The 12,773-nt window shown below is 47.8% G+C and overlaps 1 protein-coding gene across 1 annotated transcript in view; it reads right to left on the bottom strand.

Moving 5' to 3' along the window:
- The window catches only part of LOC310775678 (disintegrin and metalloproteinase domain-containing protein 12-like), a gene marked incomplete at its 5' end in the record, with an annotated part of 103,131 nt that overhangs the window by 34,467 nt on the left and 55,891 nt on the right, over positions 1-12,773 (bottom strand). The window contains 4 exons of the mRNA XM_083635827.1: positions 3,649-3,733; positions 4,069-4,238; positions 4,717-4,788; positions 5,454-5,519. Of these exons, the coding sequence (XP_083491953.1) occupies positions 3,649-3,733; positions 4,069-4,238; positions 4,717-4,788; positions 5,454-5,519 (393 nt within the window). The remainder of the gene's footprint in view (positions 1-3,648; positions 3,734-4,068; positions 4,239-4,716; positions 4,789-5,453; positions 5,520-12,773) is intronic.

Here is a 12,773-nt window from a genome sequence, read left to right as displayed (position 1 = left end):
AGAAACTGGCAAAAGACAGCTTGACAATCACACAGTCAAGCGGGAACACGTCGACAAAGACCAACAGAAGTTCTGCATGACAAACAGGCGCACGAGAGGACTTGGAGCGTGCAGAGGAAGCTACGCTGACACGCAGGAGTGAACGCTGCTAGCTGCAGAGATTTCCTGCAAGGTGTGTAAAACACGAACGCATGCCAGTCCAGATCAATAATGTAGGGACAGTAGCTATGGGCTTTTCATGGACGCACACATGAATGCACACAGCCACATGTACGTTATTCTACTAAGTCAGGCTCAGACTGATGAAGTGCTCAGCTGGGGGCTTTTCAATGCAACTGTCACCAGCTGTCAACACTAGCCGGGGATCCAGCTACGCAGCTTGGATTTATGCAAAAAAAGAAAACGCTAATGACATTTCTTGGAAATACACAGACACCTTCGGCGACTGCTCCGCTCGTGAGGCTGAACCGCTCAAGAGGACACTGCGAGCCACGTCATGTTTATCCTCTGAACGTTCAATATTGGCAGACGGAGGCTCCAGATGGTCCCAGAATGGATGTTAACGATTGATATACCTCAAATAAAAGAACGTGGAGACTGAGAGCCGCATGGGGAGGCGGGGCTAATGAGTTCAAAGGGGGTCTGTAAATGAAGGGATCAACTGAGACAACAGGGACATGCCTGTGGAGGGATGCAAATCCACAGCGTCTCTGACCTGATCTGATGTATGGGCATGTCGGGCTCTGACCTGATCTGATGTATGGGCATGTCGGGCTCTGACCTGATCTGATGTATGGGCATGTCGGGCTCTGACCTGATCTGATGTATGGGCATGTCGGGCTCTGTCATAATGAGCATAACCCCCACTTTACCATCTGGGAGGACGAGAGCTAAGAACCATCTGGGGACTAGCTGTAAACCATGAGCACCAGCCAGCCGGGCCCCAAGAAAAATACAGCCACTCAGAGAGAGAGAGCGAGAGAGAGAGAGACAGAGAGAGAGGGAGACAAAGAGACAGAGAGGAGAGAGAGAGAGACGGGAGGGGGGGAGAATAAAATAATAGCATGACCTACGCTAATGCAACATGACTTGTGCACAGCGTATAGGGTTCCAGTGCTGTAGTAGGTGATCATTTACAACATGGCCCTGCGTTTTCGTTCAAGCTGCGATATATACGTCCTCATACTCACTCGTTGGTTGCACCTCGTTAAAACGCAAAGGTTTCCACTCGCGTAATCGATACGCACTCTGATTTATCAGCGTACAGAGGAGAGGCCGCGGCGCGCGTACCGAGCTAACCTATTGAGCTGACACGGCTTTCCTGGAAACAGACTCGCTTAATGTGTGCACGCTGAAGTAAATAAGAGTTTATATCAACCCTGGAATCCTCAGCTCAACCCCTACAGGAGAGACAGGGGAGAAACACGAGAGCATTATGTTAGACGAGACGGAGCGTGCCAAGAGCCCGGCAAAGAGGGAGGTGGAGAACAGAACGAGGAAGAGGGAGGTGGAGAACAGAACGAGGAAGAGGGAGGTGGAGAACAGAACGAGGAAGAGGGAGGTGGAGAACAGAACGAGGAAGAGGGAGGTGGAGAACAGAATGAGGAAGAGGGAGGTGGAGAACAGAACGAGGAAGAGGGAGGTGGAGAACAGAATGAGGAAGAGGGAGGTGGAGAACAGAACGAGGAAGAGGGAGGTGGAGAACAGAACGAGGAAGAGAGAGGTGGAGAACAGAACGAGGAAGAGGGAGGTGGAGAACAGAATGAGGAAGAGGGAGGTGGAGAACAGAACGAGGAAGAGGGAGGTGGAGAACAGAACGAGGAAGAGAGAGGTGGAGAACAGAACGAGGAAGAGGGAGGTGGAGAACAGAACGAGGAAGAGGGAGGTGGAGAACAGAACGAGGAAGAGGGAGGTGGAGAACAGAACGAGGAAGAGGGAGGTGGAGAACAGAACGAGGAAGAGGGAGGTGGAGAACAGAACGAGGAAGAGGGAGGTGGAGAACAGAACGAGGAAGAGGGAGGTGGAGAACAGAACGAGGAAGAGAGAGGTGGAGAACAGAATGAGGAAGAGGGAGGTGGAGAACAGAATGAGGAAGAGAGAGGTGGAGAACAGAACGAGGAAGAGGGAGGTGGAGAACAGAACGAGGAAGAGAGAGGTGGATAACAGAACGAGGAAGAGGGAGGTGGAGGTGGAGAACAGAACGAGGAAGAGGGAGGTGGAGAACAGAACGAGGAAGAGAGAGGTGGAGAAAAGAACGAGGAAGAGAGGAGGACAGGAGGAGGAAGGAGAGGGAGAGGATAAAGTAGATCAATTAAAGCCACATTTCACAGGATCTTCAATAAACTGGGTGAGCCATAGTGAGTGTTTTGTCTCCTCTCTGGAGGACCTTGACACCCAAGGCAATATTTCTCTTCTCTCTGCTCTCCCCTACTTCAGTATAGAGTAAAGGTGTGTGTGTGTGTGTGTGTGTGTGTGTGTGTGTGTGTGTGTGTGTGTGTGTGTGTGTGTGTGTGTGTGTGTGTGTGTGTGTGTGTGTGTGTGTGTGTGTGTGTGTGTGTGTGTGTGTGTGTGTCAAAGGGCAACCTCTGGGCCTGAAAAATGAAGCCAATGTGTAAGTGCCTTACACCTGCCTTCTTTCAATAGGCCTGCCGGGGCCGGACTCCACTGGCTTCTGATTGTATGCCAGTCAATGGGAAAATGACCCGAGTTCTCACTTGATTTATGACCTCAGTGAACACCTTCCTAATGAGTTTATGGTCTCAATCACTAGTTTCAAGTCTACTTCAATACAGCAGGATGTTCATTTTGTAAATTATGGTCCAATTTACAGTAAAATAGACGATAAAGCAGACTATGTTTTGGGGGCGTGATTGACAGGTCGGCTGTCCAGTGATCGCGCAGCATGCTGATAGCGGACCAATAGCAGGCGGCGCTGTGGCTCTGTTGGAAACCCCTGGCCTCACGCTAGCTGCTTCTGTCTCCAAAAAAACAAGATGGCCACGGCCAAAAAGCCAAAATCGAGGCTTCAAAACAGGAGTCCAGGAACCAATGGGTGACGTCACGGTGGCTACGTCCATATTTTTATACAGTCTATGGTGTGTGTAGGTCTATAGTGTGTGTAGATCTATGGTGTGTGTAGGTCTATGGTGTGTGTAGATCTATGGTGTGTGTAGATCTATGGTGTGTGTAGGTCTATGGTGTGTGTAGGTCTATGGTGTGTGTAGGTCTATGGTGTGTGTAAGTCTATGGTGTGTGTAGATCTATGGTGTGTGTAGGTCTATGGTGTGTGTAGGTCTATGGTGTGTGTAGGTCTATGGTGTGTGTAGGTCTATGGTGTGTGTAGGTCTATGGTGTGTGTAGGTCTATGGTGTGTGTAAGTCTATGGTGTGTGTAGATCTATGGTGTGTGTAGGTCTATGGTGTGTGTAGGTCTATGGTGTGTGTAGGTCTATGGTGTGTGTAGGTCTATGGTGTGTGTAGGTCTATGGTGTGTGTAGGTCTATGGTGTGTGTAGGTCTATGGTGTGTGTAAGTCTATGGTGTGTGTAGATCTATGGTGTGTGTAGGTCTATGGTGTGTGTAGGTCTATGGTGTGTGTAGGTCTATGGTGTGCGTAAGTCTATGGTGTGTGTTCACCTGGGTGTACTTACCATGACGATGCCCCCTGACTGCTCTGCTGTGCACATGCTCATGATGGGGGCCATGCCAATGGTGGTGCCCTGGAAGTAGACCCCACTGGGGGGATGGAGAGTGTCAGGGAGAAGGTTAGCACCAACCACTGATCATTCAACATTCAATTCAATATTTAAATAATCCGTTACATGGGTCTGCTACGCTAACGCTGCAGTTAGCAGGCTACATGCCGTACAGATTCAAGATCATTTTAATAGCCATAGTGAGTAATCATGTTACAAACGAGGGTTTTGTCTTTGTGCAGTATGCAGCGCAACCATCACAGCAATAGCAGAAGATGGAGCAATCAGAACTATCTCAAATTAGATAAAGTGGAAAGTAAAAGTCCTTTAAAGTGATATATAATGGGGTCCATATGTCTATAGATCTATAACCACCTGACAAGCTGGGCATTGTCGTGAGGCTTCTGAGGCAGGAGCTTGACCTTCCTCCAGTCCAGGAACTCATGCAGGGTGGTGAAGGGGTCCTGGGTGACGGGACACTTGTCCACATCGCTCCACACCTCCAAGCCCACCAGGGCCACACGGATGTTCAGGGCCCTGTAGAACTGATGGTGGAGAAGGAGAGAGAGACCCACAGAGGGAGGGAGGGAGGGGGAAGTAGAGATCTGTGATTTGGGATTTATGGTTTGACATAATACTTTTTTATAGGACGTTATACCATGTGTAATGCACTCCCCACTCTCTCTCCCCTATCTTTACTCTCCACTGTACACCACCTAATAAAGCATAAATGCTGTAAAATAACCCTCACAAGAAACCCTGAACGAATTCTTAAACACTCCTCATCAAGCTTATGGCTTTTCATGCAAATAAATCAGTTTTAGAACATCTCCCTCCATAGCACATTGCTGTACATTACGGTAGCATCTTCACAACATTTCTCAGCGGCGTTATGGAATTGATCATCCATTCATAATCCAATCAGTCTCTCCTCGCAGGTCGGTTCATTCTCAACAGGCTGGATGTGCCCTCTAATAAATCACATTCCCCCATCGCACTCCCTTCTATGGATTTGATTGTTACCTTGTCCACGTAATTGGCGATCTCGGCCAGCCGCTGCTTGACCTTCTCCATGTCCTTGCCTTGTTTCTGGAACTGAACAACACAAGCAGAGGGGATGAAGCAGCGGGGAGAGAGAGACAGAGGTAATCCGTGCTCTTGAATGTTTATCATCAGCAAAGGCTTCGGGACATAATTATTAACATTCTATCAGCTGTAGAAATGTCTTCAAACAGTAGAGAGTGTCTTGGGGCGACGGTGCAATCGGCGTCATGTTCATACGATCGCCGCTCCTGCTGCAATCACATCAAAGAGCTCCTCAGTGGAGCTCAGGCCGGAGAGATAACCTCAACCACCTTGTCTTTCTACCCAGCACTTACTCCCCCTTCTGCTACAGCATGTGACATTGACCTACATATCTGGTGTCAGCGAGGAGCCCTTTCTTCTCTCTTAAGTCTGAGGTCTTATGCAGAGCCGACGTGGAAAAGGTCTCATCTGCGAGTCAAGTGGTCAAAAGCAGGATCAGGAGGGAGGGATGCAGCCGGAGCCAAACGGATGAGCGAGTAGACGCATCAGAGGCCGTAACAAGGCGGGGGCGGGGTCATCTCATTGGTCTCTCCAGGGGGACGGAGGGGCGAGTTGTGCGTGTGACCTTTGAACCTCGCTCCACTGGGAACTGGCGGCAAAGTGTGTGTGTGTGTGTGTGTGTGGGGGGGGAGGGGGGGGGTTGTTGGGCGACTGCTGACCTACTGTATGCTTACCTCTCTGTTGTCAGCCACGATGATCAGCTCCACGTACTTGGTGGTAGTCTGGGCATGTCGCTTATGCTGCGGGAGGGGATGAGAGAGAGGACATGAGGAGGACACACTTCACGGGTAGGGTAGAGCCCCTTCAGCAGGTGGGCACACTCAATATGGCTTTACACCTGAGGCACACTCTCCACACAAGAGGCGACAGCAACGAGCAGCAGCACCAACACTATCTGCCAGGCTTCCCGTCCCACCCAATAAGATTATAGCCAAGGTTACGCGGACCTCCGATAGCACTCCACACCAAGCAGCTCTTTAACTAGTAAATCACTGCTTTTGGACACGGCACCGTTGGCGGCAGTGTAACACGGCAGTGTAACACGGTAAAAAAAACAATCGCGCCCCGTTCCTTTTCCTCCACAATAACAAAAGAGTATCTGACATCCCCGGCAAGGCATTGATTTATGTGACAGCTTCACGGTGTCTTTAACAGCACACTTAAGATGGTGTGTGTGTGTGTGTGTGTGTGTGTGGGGAGGGGGGGGGGGGGGGGTTGTGTATGGGTTAGTGAGAGTATGGAGATGAGATCGATTTGGGACCCCCCCCTCCCCACTCCCACCTGTGGAGCAGATGCTGTTCTGTTCTCGTGCAGCGCGTGGGCAGCAAGACTGGTCGGAAAACACTCCAGAACATGTCGAGCCAGTGGTCTGTCTGTTTCACACACACACACACACACACACACACACACACACACACACACACACCCACACACACACACACCCACACACACACACACACACACACAGACCTTGCGTTCTCCTGCTGGGTACAAGTGTTCTGCCTTCACACCACGGGCCCTTTTCAGCCTGAGTCTCTTCATCCTTGCTAGCCTGGCAGTCTGGCTCCTCTCTGCTGTTATCTGCCTCCTCCATGGAGAAGCCAGGACAGGCCACTGGGCTCTAAATGCACCCCGTGGTGATTTATGAGTCACTAGGAGGCCACTGGAGAAGATACACACACTCTGCGTTCAATCAACTCAGGGAAGACAACACCCCCATTCTTTAAAAGAACTGCCTTCAAGTGAGCTGTGATGATGATTTCCATACAGAGAAAGCTGGGAGCAAAATGTAAATTATTTCCCCCTTTTTAATCATGTTAGCTAATTTCCATGTACTTCATATTGTACTTTTTTTTTTATATATATATATATAAAATGTAATAAAAAAAAAGTATTTACAGAAAAGGAATCAATTCAGTTACTCTTGGATGCTGATGGAAGCTCTTTAAAAACCTTCCTTTTCCAGTTATTTCCACTTCATGCACCTTGGTTTAAAGATTGTACAGTTCTTCTTCTTGTATTTATAAAACCAAAACCACATTACTTGTCCTGGAAAACACCATAATTTTTATTGGGTGTCACATCGCATACCAGTGGGTGTACATCAAACAATTCAACCATTAGCATAGATTTTTCTCGGAAATTCAGTTTTTAACTTTATGTTTATAGGGCAAAGTTAAACAAACACACATTCCAGTCGTTACAACATTTTTCCTTTTCAATTCTACTAAATAAAAATTCAAACCCTGCAATCTGTCCCTGTCCTCATCAACTATTTATACTCCACTCTTTCGAAACATTCACTCTCTTGGTCAATCAGTTTGCTCAAGTTTGCCACCTTGACTTCTACTTTCCTCCACACACTTATTCACACTCACACACACACACATGCACGTACGCACACACACACACACACACACACACATGCGCGCGCAGACACACACACACACACACACACACACACACGCACACACACACACGCACGCACACACACACACACACACACATGCGCGTGCAGACACACACACACACACACGCACGCACGCACGCACGCACGCACGCACGCACACACACACACACACACACACACACACACACACACACACACACACACACACACACGCGCGCGCGCGCGCGCGCGCGCGCGATCATCACTTCTATCTACAGTATGGGTACCAGTAGTACCATCCAGAAAAAGTGTGTTTATAAAACCATGACTTACCAAATAAAAGAAAAAGAACCATAAAGAGAAGTAATAATATACACATCAAAAATAATATAAAAACTATAAAACGGACATTTGCAACGACAAGTATTCATCACATCACCAGAAAGCTACTTGCAATGTAAATGGATGAAATGCAAAAGTTTTCCACGCATGCCTAGCTCCATTCCTCCTCCATCGCTTCAAGCCAAGGTTACTATTGGTCTGTGAATTGCACATTTTGCAGTCTCAGCAAGAAAGTGATCTTTTCCATTGTGTAAATTCCTTGAAAAAGACCCTCAATGACACATGGCAGTCAGTAGGACTGTCATGTGTCATTGAGGGTCTTTTTTTTTAAGCCAGCAGTGTTATTGCTTTCTTGGCTGCTGCAAGAATGCAGTAAGGAGATCTTTTTCCTGCTCATCACAGCTTCTGGGATGGCCCCACAGCGATGGGTCCCTGGGTAGTTGAAAACCAAATATTTTAGACAAGTAAATCAAATATATCTCCCTCCAAAAGTCATCCAAAAGGGGACACTTCCAAAATATATGTGTATGCTTTGCAGACTCCTCTCCATAATGCCTCCAACATGCACTTGTTTGACTGGGGTCTATTTGGGAAAGGATGTGAGGGCTTCTAAAGGATCTGTGACCTATTTCCCACTGGAACTCTCTCCATAGGTTTATGTTTATGATATGTCTATTAGCGTCACCGTGTCCTGCATCGGACACCTCTTTGCCTGTTTCGTCACGTCCGGGTCAGAGGTCTCTCGACGTGGTTTCCGGTACTTTAGCGGGCATTTCAGATGCTGGATCGCCGCTTTGTGAAAGTGGAAATAATTTATACATCTATATGTGTCAATATGTGGAATTTCATATGAATATGTGCATGGTAACATGTCAAATTACTTTAGGAAAGTGACTTTGATGACAGAAAGCCATAAGACGTGCTTGGGCGACGAGAGTTACTGATCTTTAAAGTTGCTAGCTTTGTCTAAAACACAACAAGGCCAGCAGGTGGCAATAATGCAGCAAAATGGGACTCAGCGACCACTACAAGCCACTCTCTTTGTTGACTATTACTGGCTTGCTAACCACTGGCTTGCTAACCAGCAGAGCCGCAGAGTGAGCTGTCCGTAACAGGACAAGAGCAGCTTCCAGTTAAGACGCCAGCGGTAGCGTCCTTTCCCCGACTCTGGTAAATCAAAGACACAACTAAAATAAATTATTTCAACGGTATGTTGCTAGAAAGAAGTTCGACTTAACGTTTTCGCTGTTAAACTACACGGAAACATGACATGATCATTGTAGCAGTGTTTGAAGCATAATTTTAACAGAAGTTTTGTAAAAAATATTGTCCGATGCAGGACACGCTTCCGTTAATGTTAGCTATGCTTTGAGGGGTAATGACCACACCTGTATCTATTTGATGACGTTTGGGCCAAATCCAAATAGGAACAGCCAGGATACGCCGTCAAACGCTTTTGGCGACCGACTATAAAGCTTATCTGCTCTGGATGCGTTAAAGTAGTAATAACTGATTCCACTCGTTTAGCTAGTATAGAAGTTAGCAATTTACAATCTGTATTTAAGAGTGCAATTGGCCTGTAGGAGGCACAATCTGTGGGATATTTATGTTTTTTTAGATATCACCGAGATTATCGCATACTTCCAGGCCAATGGTAGCTCCCCTTTCTCAACAGCATGACGCCGGGATTCCAGTGCATTTGCGTTGCGTTGAGGCTGTGCTCTGGTTTTGCTCTGTGCTCCATGCTCCGCCAACACTCACTGGCTGCGTGCAGAGCACGTCACAGCTCTGCTCCGCCAGACAGCTGAAGTGACGAGACCGACAAGTTCTCGCGGTGAAATCGCGCACATTCGCGCGATACAATTTGTATGTGGGATAAATACAACAACAAACAGGCAGAAGATCATTGTTTCCAACTGGAGAAGCAGAGGAGGGGTGGACTTGCATGGTGTTGTCCTTGTAAAAAGGATGTGTCGTGTCATATTATTTTGTGGTTTTCCCCTTCATTGATTACTTTTCCTCATACATGTTTGTCCTCTGGCTTGATCTTGAATGCTGTAAGCACCTCTAGACCTGTTGACTCCAGGCCTGGCTCCGCCCAAGTTGCTGCGGCTTTGCTCCGACATCCGGGAAAAATAGAAGCCTTGCGTATCTGCTTCGGAGAGCTTCGGATCGTCGGAGCTGGGACGGAGTAGACACGCAACGCAGCGGAGTAGGTAGGAGTTGACACATTGATTAGAGTGGAAACGTATCGGCTCCGAAGCCGTACCGCAGCGCAGACGGACCGAACACGGACTCAGTGGAATTTGGCCGTGAGAGTATGCTCTCTCACCATTGGGCTGATGAGATCTATAAAAATCATATAAAATTCATTAGTGTGTCCGTCTGTACCTGGACTCCTATTATTCTTTAGGCTTCTAATTGCATCTTCAACTTCCTCTTTAGTTATCGGTCTGTCTATGAACTCGATGAAACAGGGTCTATTTTAAGCAGATTGATGGATTTGAGATAGGAATCAATTATTTCTGGGTCGATTTCAGTGTCTTCGTCTGACTATCGACATTCAGTTTCAACCGAGGGGGCAGTTTCGTTTGGTCGCACTGAGGCCAATGTAGAAGTACCAAAAACTTCCTCGAATGCCCACTTGAGGCTGGTAGCTGCAAAAGTGAGTAAATCCCCATTCACCACCCCATGTTAAGAGATGCCCAACTTTGCAGTATAAACATGTTCACAGCCTGGTTCAAAGAGCGGTTTTGATCTCTATGGTTGATTTCACCTTTCACGGTGAAAATTTAACTCACCCGTAAAAATGACTGTTTTGGGTGTGATTGACAGGTCGCCTGTCGAGTGATTGCGTAACTCGCCGATCATAGACCAACAGCAGGCCGCGCGCTGTGGCTCTTGGAAACCCCCTCTCATCCAAATATGGCTACAAATAATGTCACCTTGGGCTCCAAAAAACAAAAACAAGACGGCAGCAGCCAATTAACGCCAAACCCGAGGCTTCAAAATGGGAGTCCACAAACCAATGGGTGATGTCACACTCACTATGTCCATCTTTTTTTTACAGTCTGACGGTTTCAAACAGAAGTGGGCGACATGTTGCGGTGCCATGTGGAGACAGTCACGCACAGCCCCTGTCACTCAAGCGGCCACCCTATCATCTCCGTCCTGCTCTCCGTTGAAGTCCCATCATCCAGAGGCCCAGTCTGCCGAGAAGCCTCTTCATCTGCAGAGCCTCTAGCAGGGCCCTTCTCAGCTTATCCAGGTGGCAGCGGCACACTTCAGAGCCCTCGTGTGCAACATGCTGAGTGAGGTGAGCGCGCTCGCGTTCCACCGAGTGCAAGCAAATCACACTCGTGTTTTTACTCTGCCCTTTTGGCGGTGCACCTTCGCATCACTCATCACCCCAGCTTTCAGTGCAAGAAGTGACAACTCACTTCTTTTTTAAATGCCCCTCACTATTTTATCCTTTATTGCTTTTCTTTTATCACCTCTGGGACAATCGTGTACACCTTCTTTATACACTCCCCCCCCCCCACCAGCTCTGACATCTCTTAGATAGTGGTAGGAGGGGCAGGGACACTGGATCTTAATTGAAAGAAAGGAGGCAATGTCATCGGATAAAAAACGCAATGAGAGGCAGAGAAAATAAATCTCTTACCCAGGAGAATTAAGCCATATTTTTCACACTGGTATAGATCAGCAGCCTGGGCCTCACTCTGCCTGCGCTGTCTTGTTCCCACTCCCTCTGTCAGGTGGGCCCTTGCTGCATTGTGCTGTTGTCAGGGTGTGCGAGCTCACGCTGAATCATTGCGGCGCTCTTAACACTAATCCATTGACATCACCATTCAACAAAGACAATGGCTGCCATCTTAACCGCGCTCAAGCCTTTTCAATAGGAATCAAACAGAATGGTGATCAAACATGAGAGAAACCCTATTACTGCAGTGAAATGAACTCCCATTACTTTTACTTCCCGGAATCTTTCATGGTGACCTTATGCTTCACTAGTAGGCATAAATATGAATTTCTAGCAAAGACCTTACAATTTTTGAACAATCTCCCTCCATACCCCTCCCATGAAATAAAATTGCCTTTCATTCCTGGACTCATCCATTGGTTTAGACTTTTCAATGACCCCTTCCTGCATTGTGCCCCCCCCAACATCCTGTTTCAACAGGAAATGCATCAAATCCAGGAAGTCAAGATGCCGTGGGTACAGTACATCCATGGGTACATGCATGGATGTATAAAAGAAACTGGAGAGGGTATGTCTGCTTACATATTCCCGCAACTCCTCCTCCCCCACATGAACAGAGTTATAGTGGCCAGAGCCATAAGCCCTTTTCCCACATGCATACCGGAAAATTACCTGTAAGTCAATATCGGACATTTCCCTTCACACTTCGGCTCGCGCATGTGGGAATCTATCAGCGAATTTACCTGTATGTTGGGGGGGCGGGGGGAGGGGGGAGCTTATTTGGGGGGTCGGCAAAACTCGAAATAAGTTCGCTTGTCAGTTGTCACACAATAAATCACACTCGTTTGACTTAAGAGCAGCGTCAAGCCGCCAGCGTAATCAACACAGCCGATTTCCCCCTCCCCTCTCTGCTCGAGAGCAGCAGCCACAGACACAGCGAGAAAGGCTTGCAAGCTGCTCAACGCTTGTATGTATGTAGAGAAAGCAGACTGGCTTCGTTTGATGTGTCCGGGGTTGCCTTCGGAAATCAGCAAGCTGACATAGGCTACTGCTCTTATTAGGCTATCACAAGATCATTTCGCCAGTTTGCTTTAATGTGCGCGAATGATTAGATTATGCCCGCTGGAACATTAAGCAACGTGTGTAGGCTACTCCTCGCCCATGATTGAAGGACCGCTGTCGCGGAAAATGACTGGAACCGTTTCCACTTGCGTCCCCTTAAGAGCATACCGCTCTTCTGACTAGGTCGAAAGTGGTGAAATGTCGGGGACGACGGGGTCGCGCTTATACCGGCACGGCGCCTTTCTCACATACAGGCATTAGACCACATTCCGGTCATTTTGCGGTACAAAGCGCATGTGGGAAAAGGGCTATAGAGAGAGAGGGAGCTCCAGAAAATGGCTCTTGGTGGCTTCTGAAGAAAAATGACGCATTGGCCTGCTTCGGTGTAAATAGCTACGGTGTCTATTCTCACCCGGGTGCAAATAGACAATCTGTAATTTAAAACTTGATAATTAAAAGACTCATTTTTGACTTTGAGTGATACCCCTTATTCACGCT

This window comes from Poromitra crassiceps, assembly GCF_964638095.1.
Source record: "Poromitra crassiceps genome assembly, chromosome: 4".
NCBI lineage: Eukaryota > Metazoa > Chordata > Actinopteri > Beryciformes > Melamphaidae > Poromitra > Poromitra crassiceps.
Note: the sequence above shows the minus strand (reverse complement) of the source record. Positions and strands in the feature narration are given on the sequence as shown.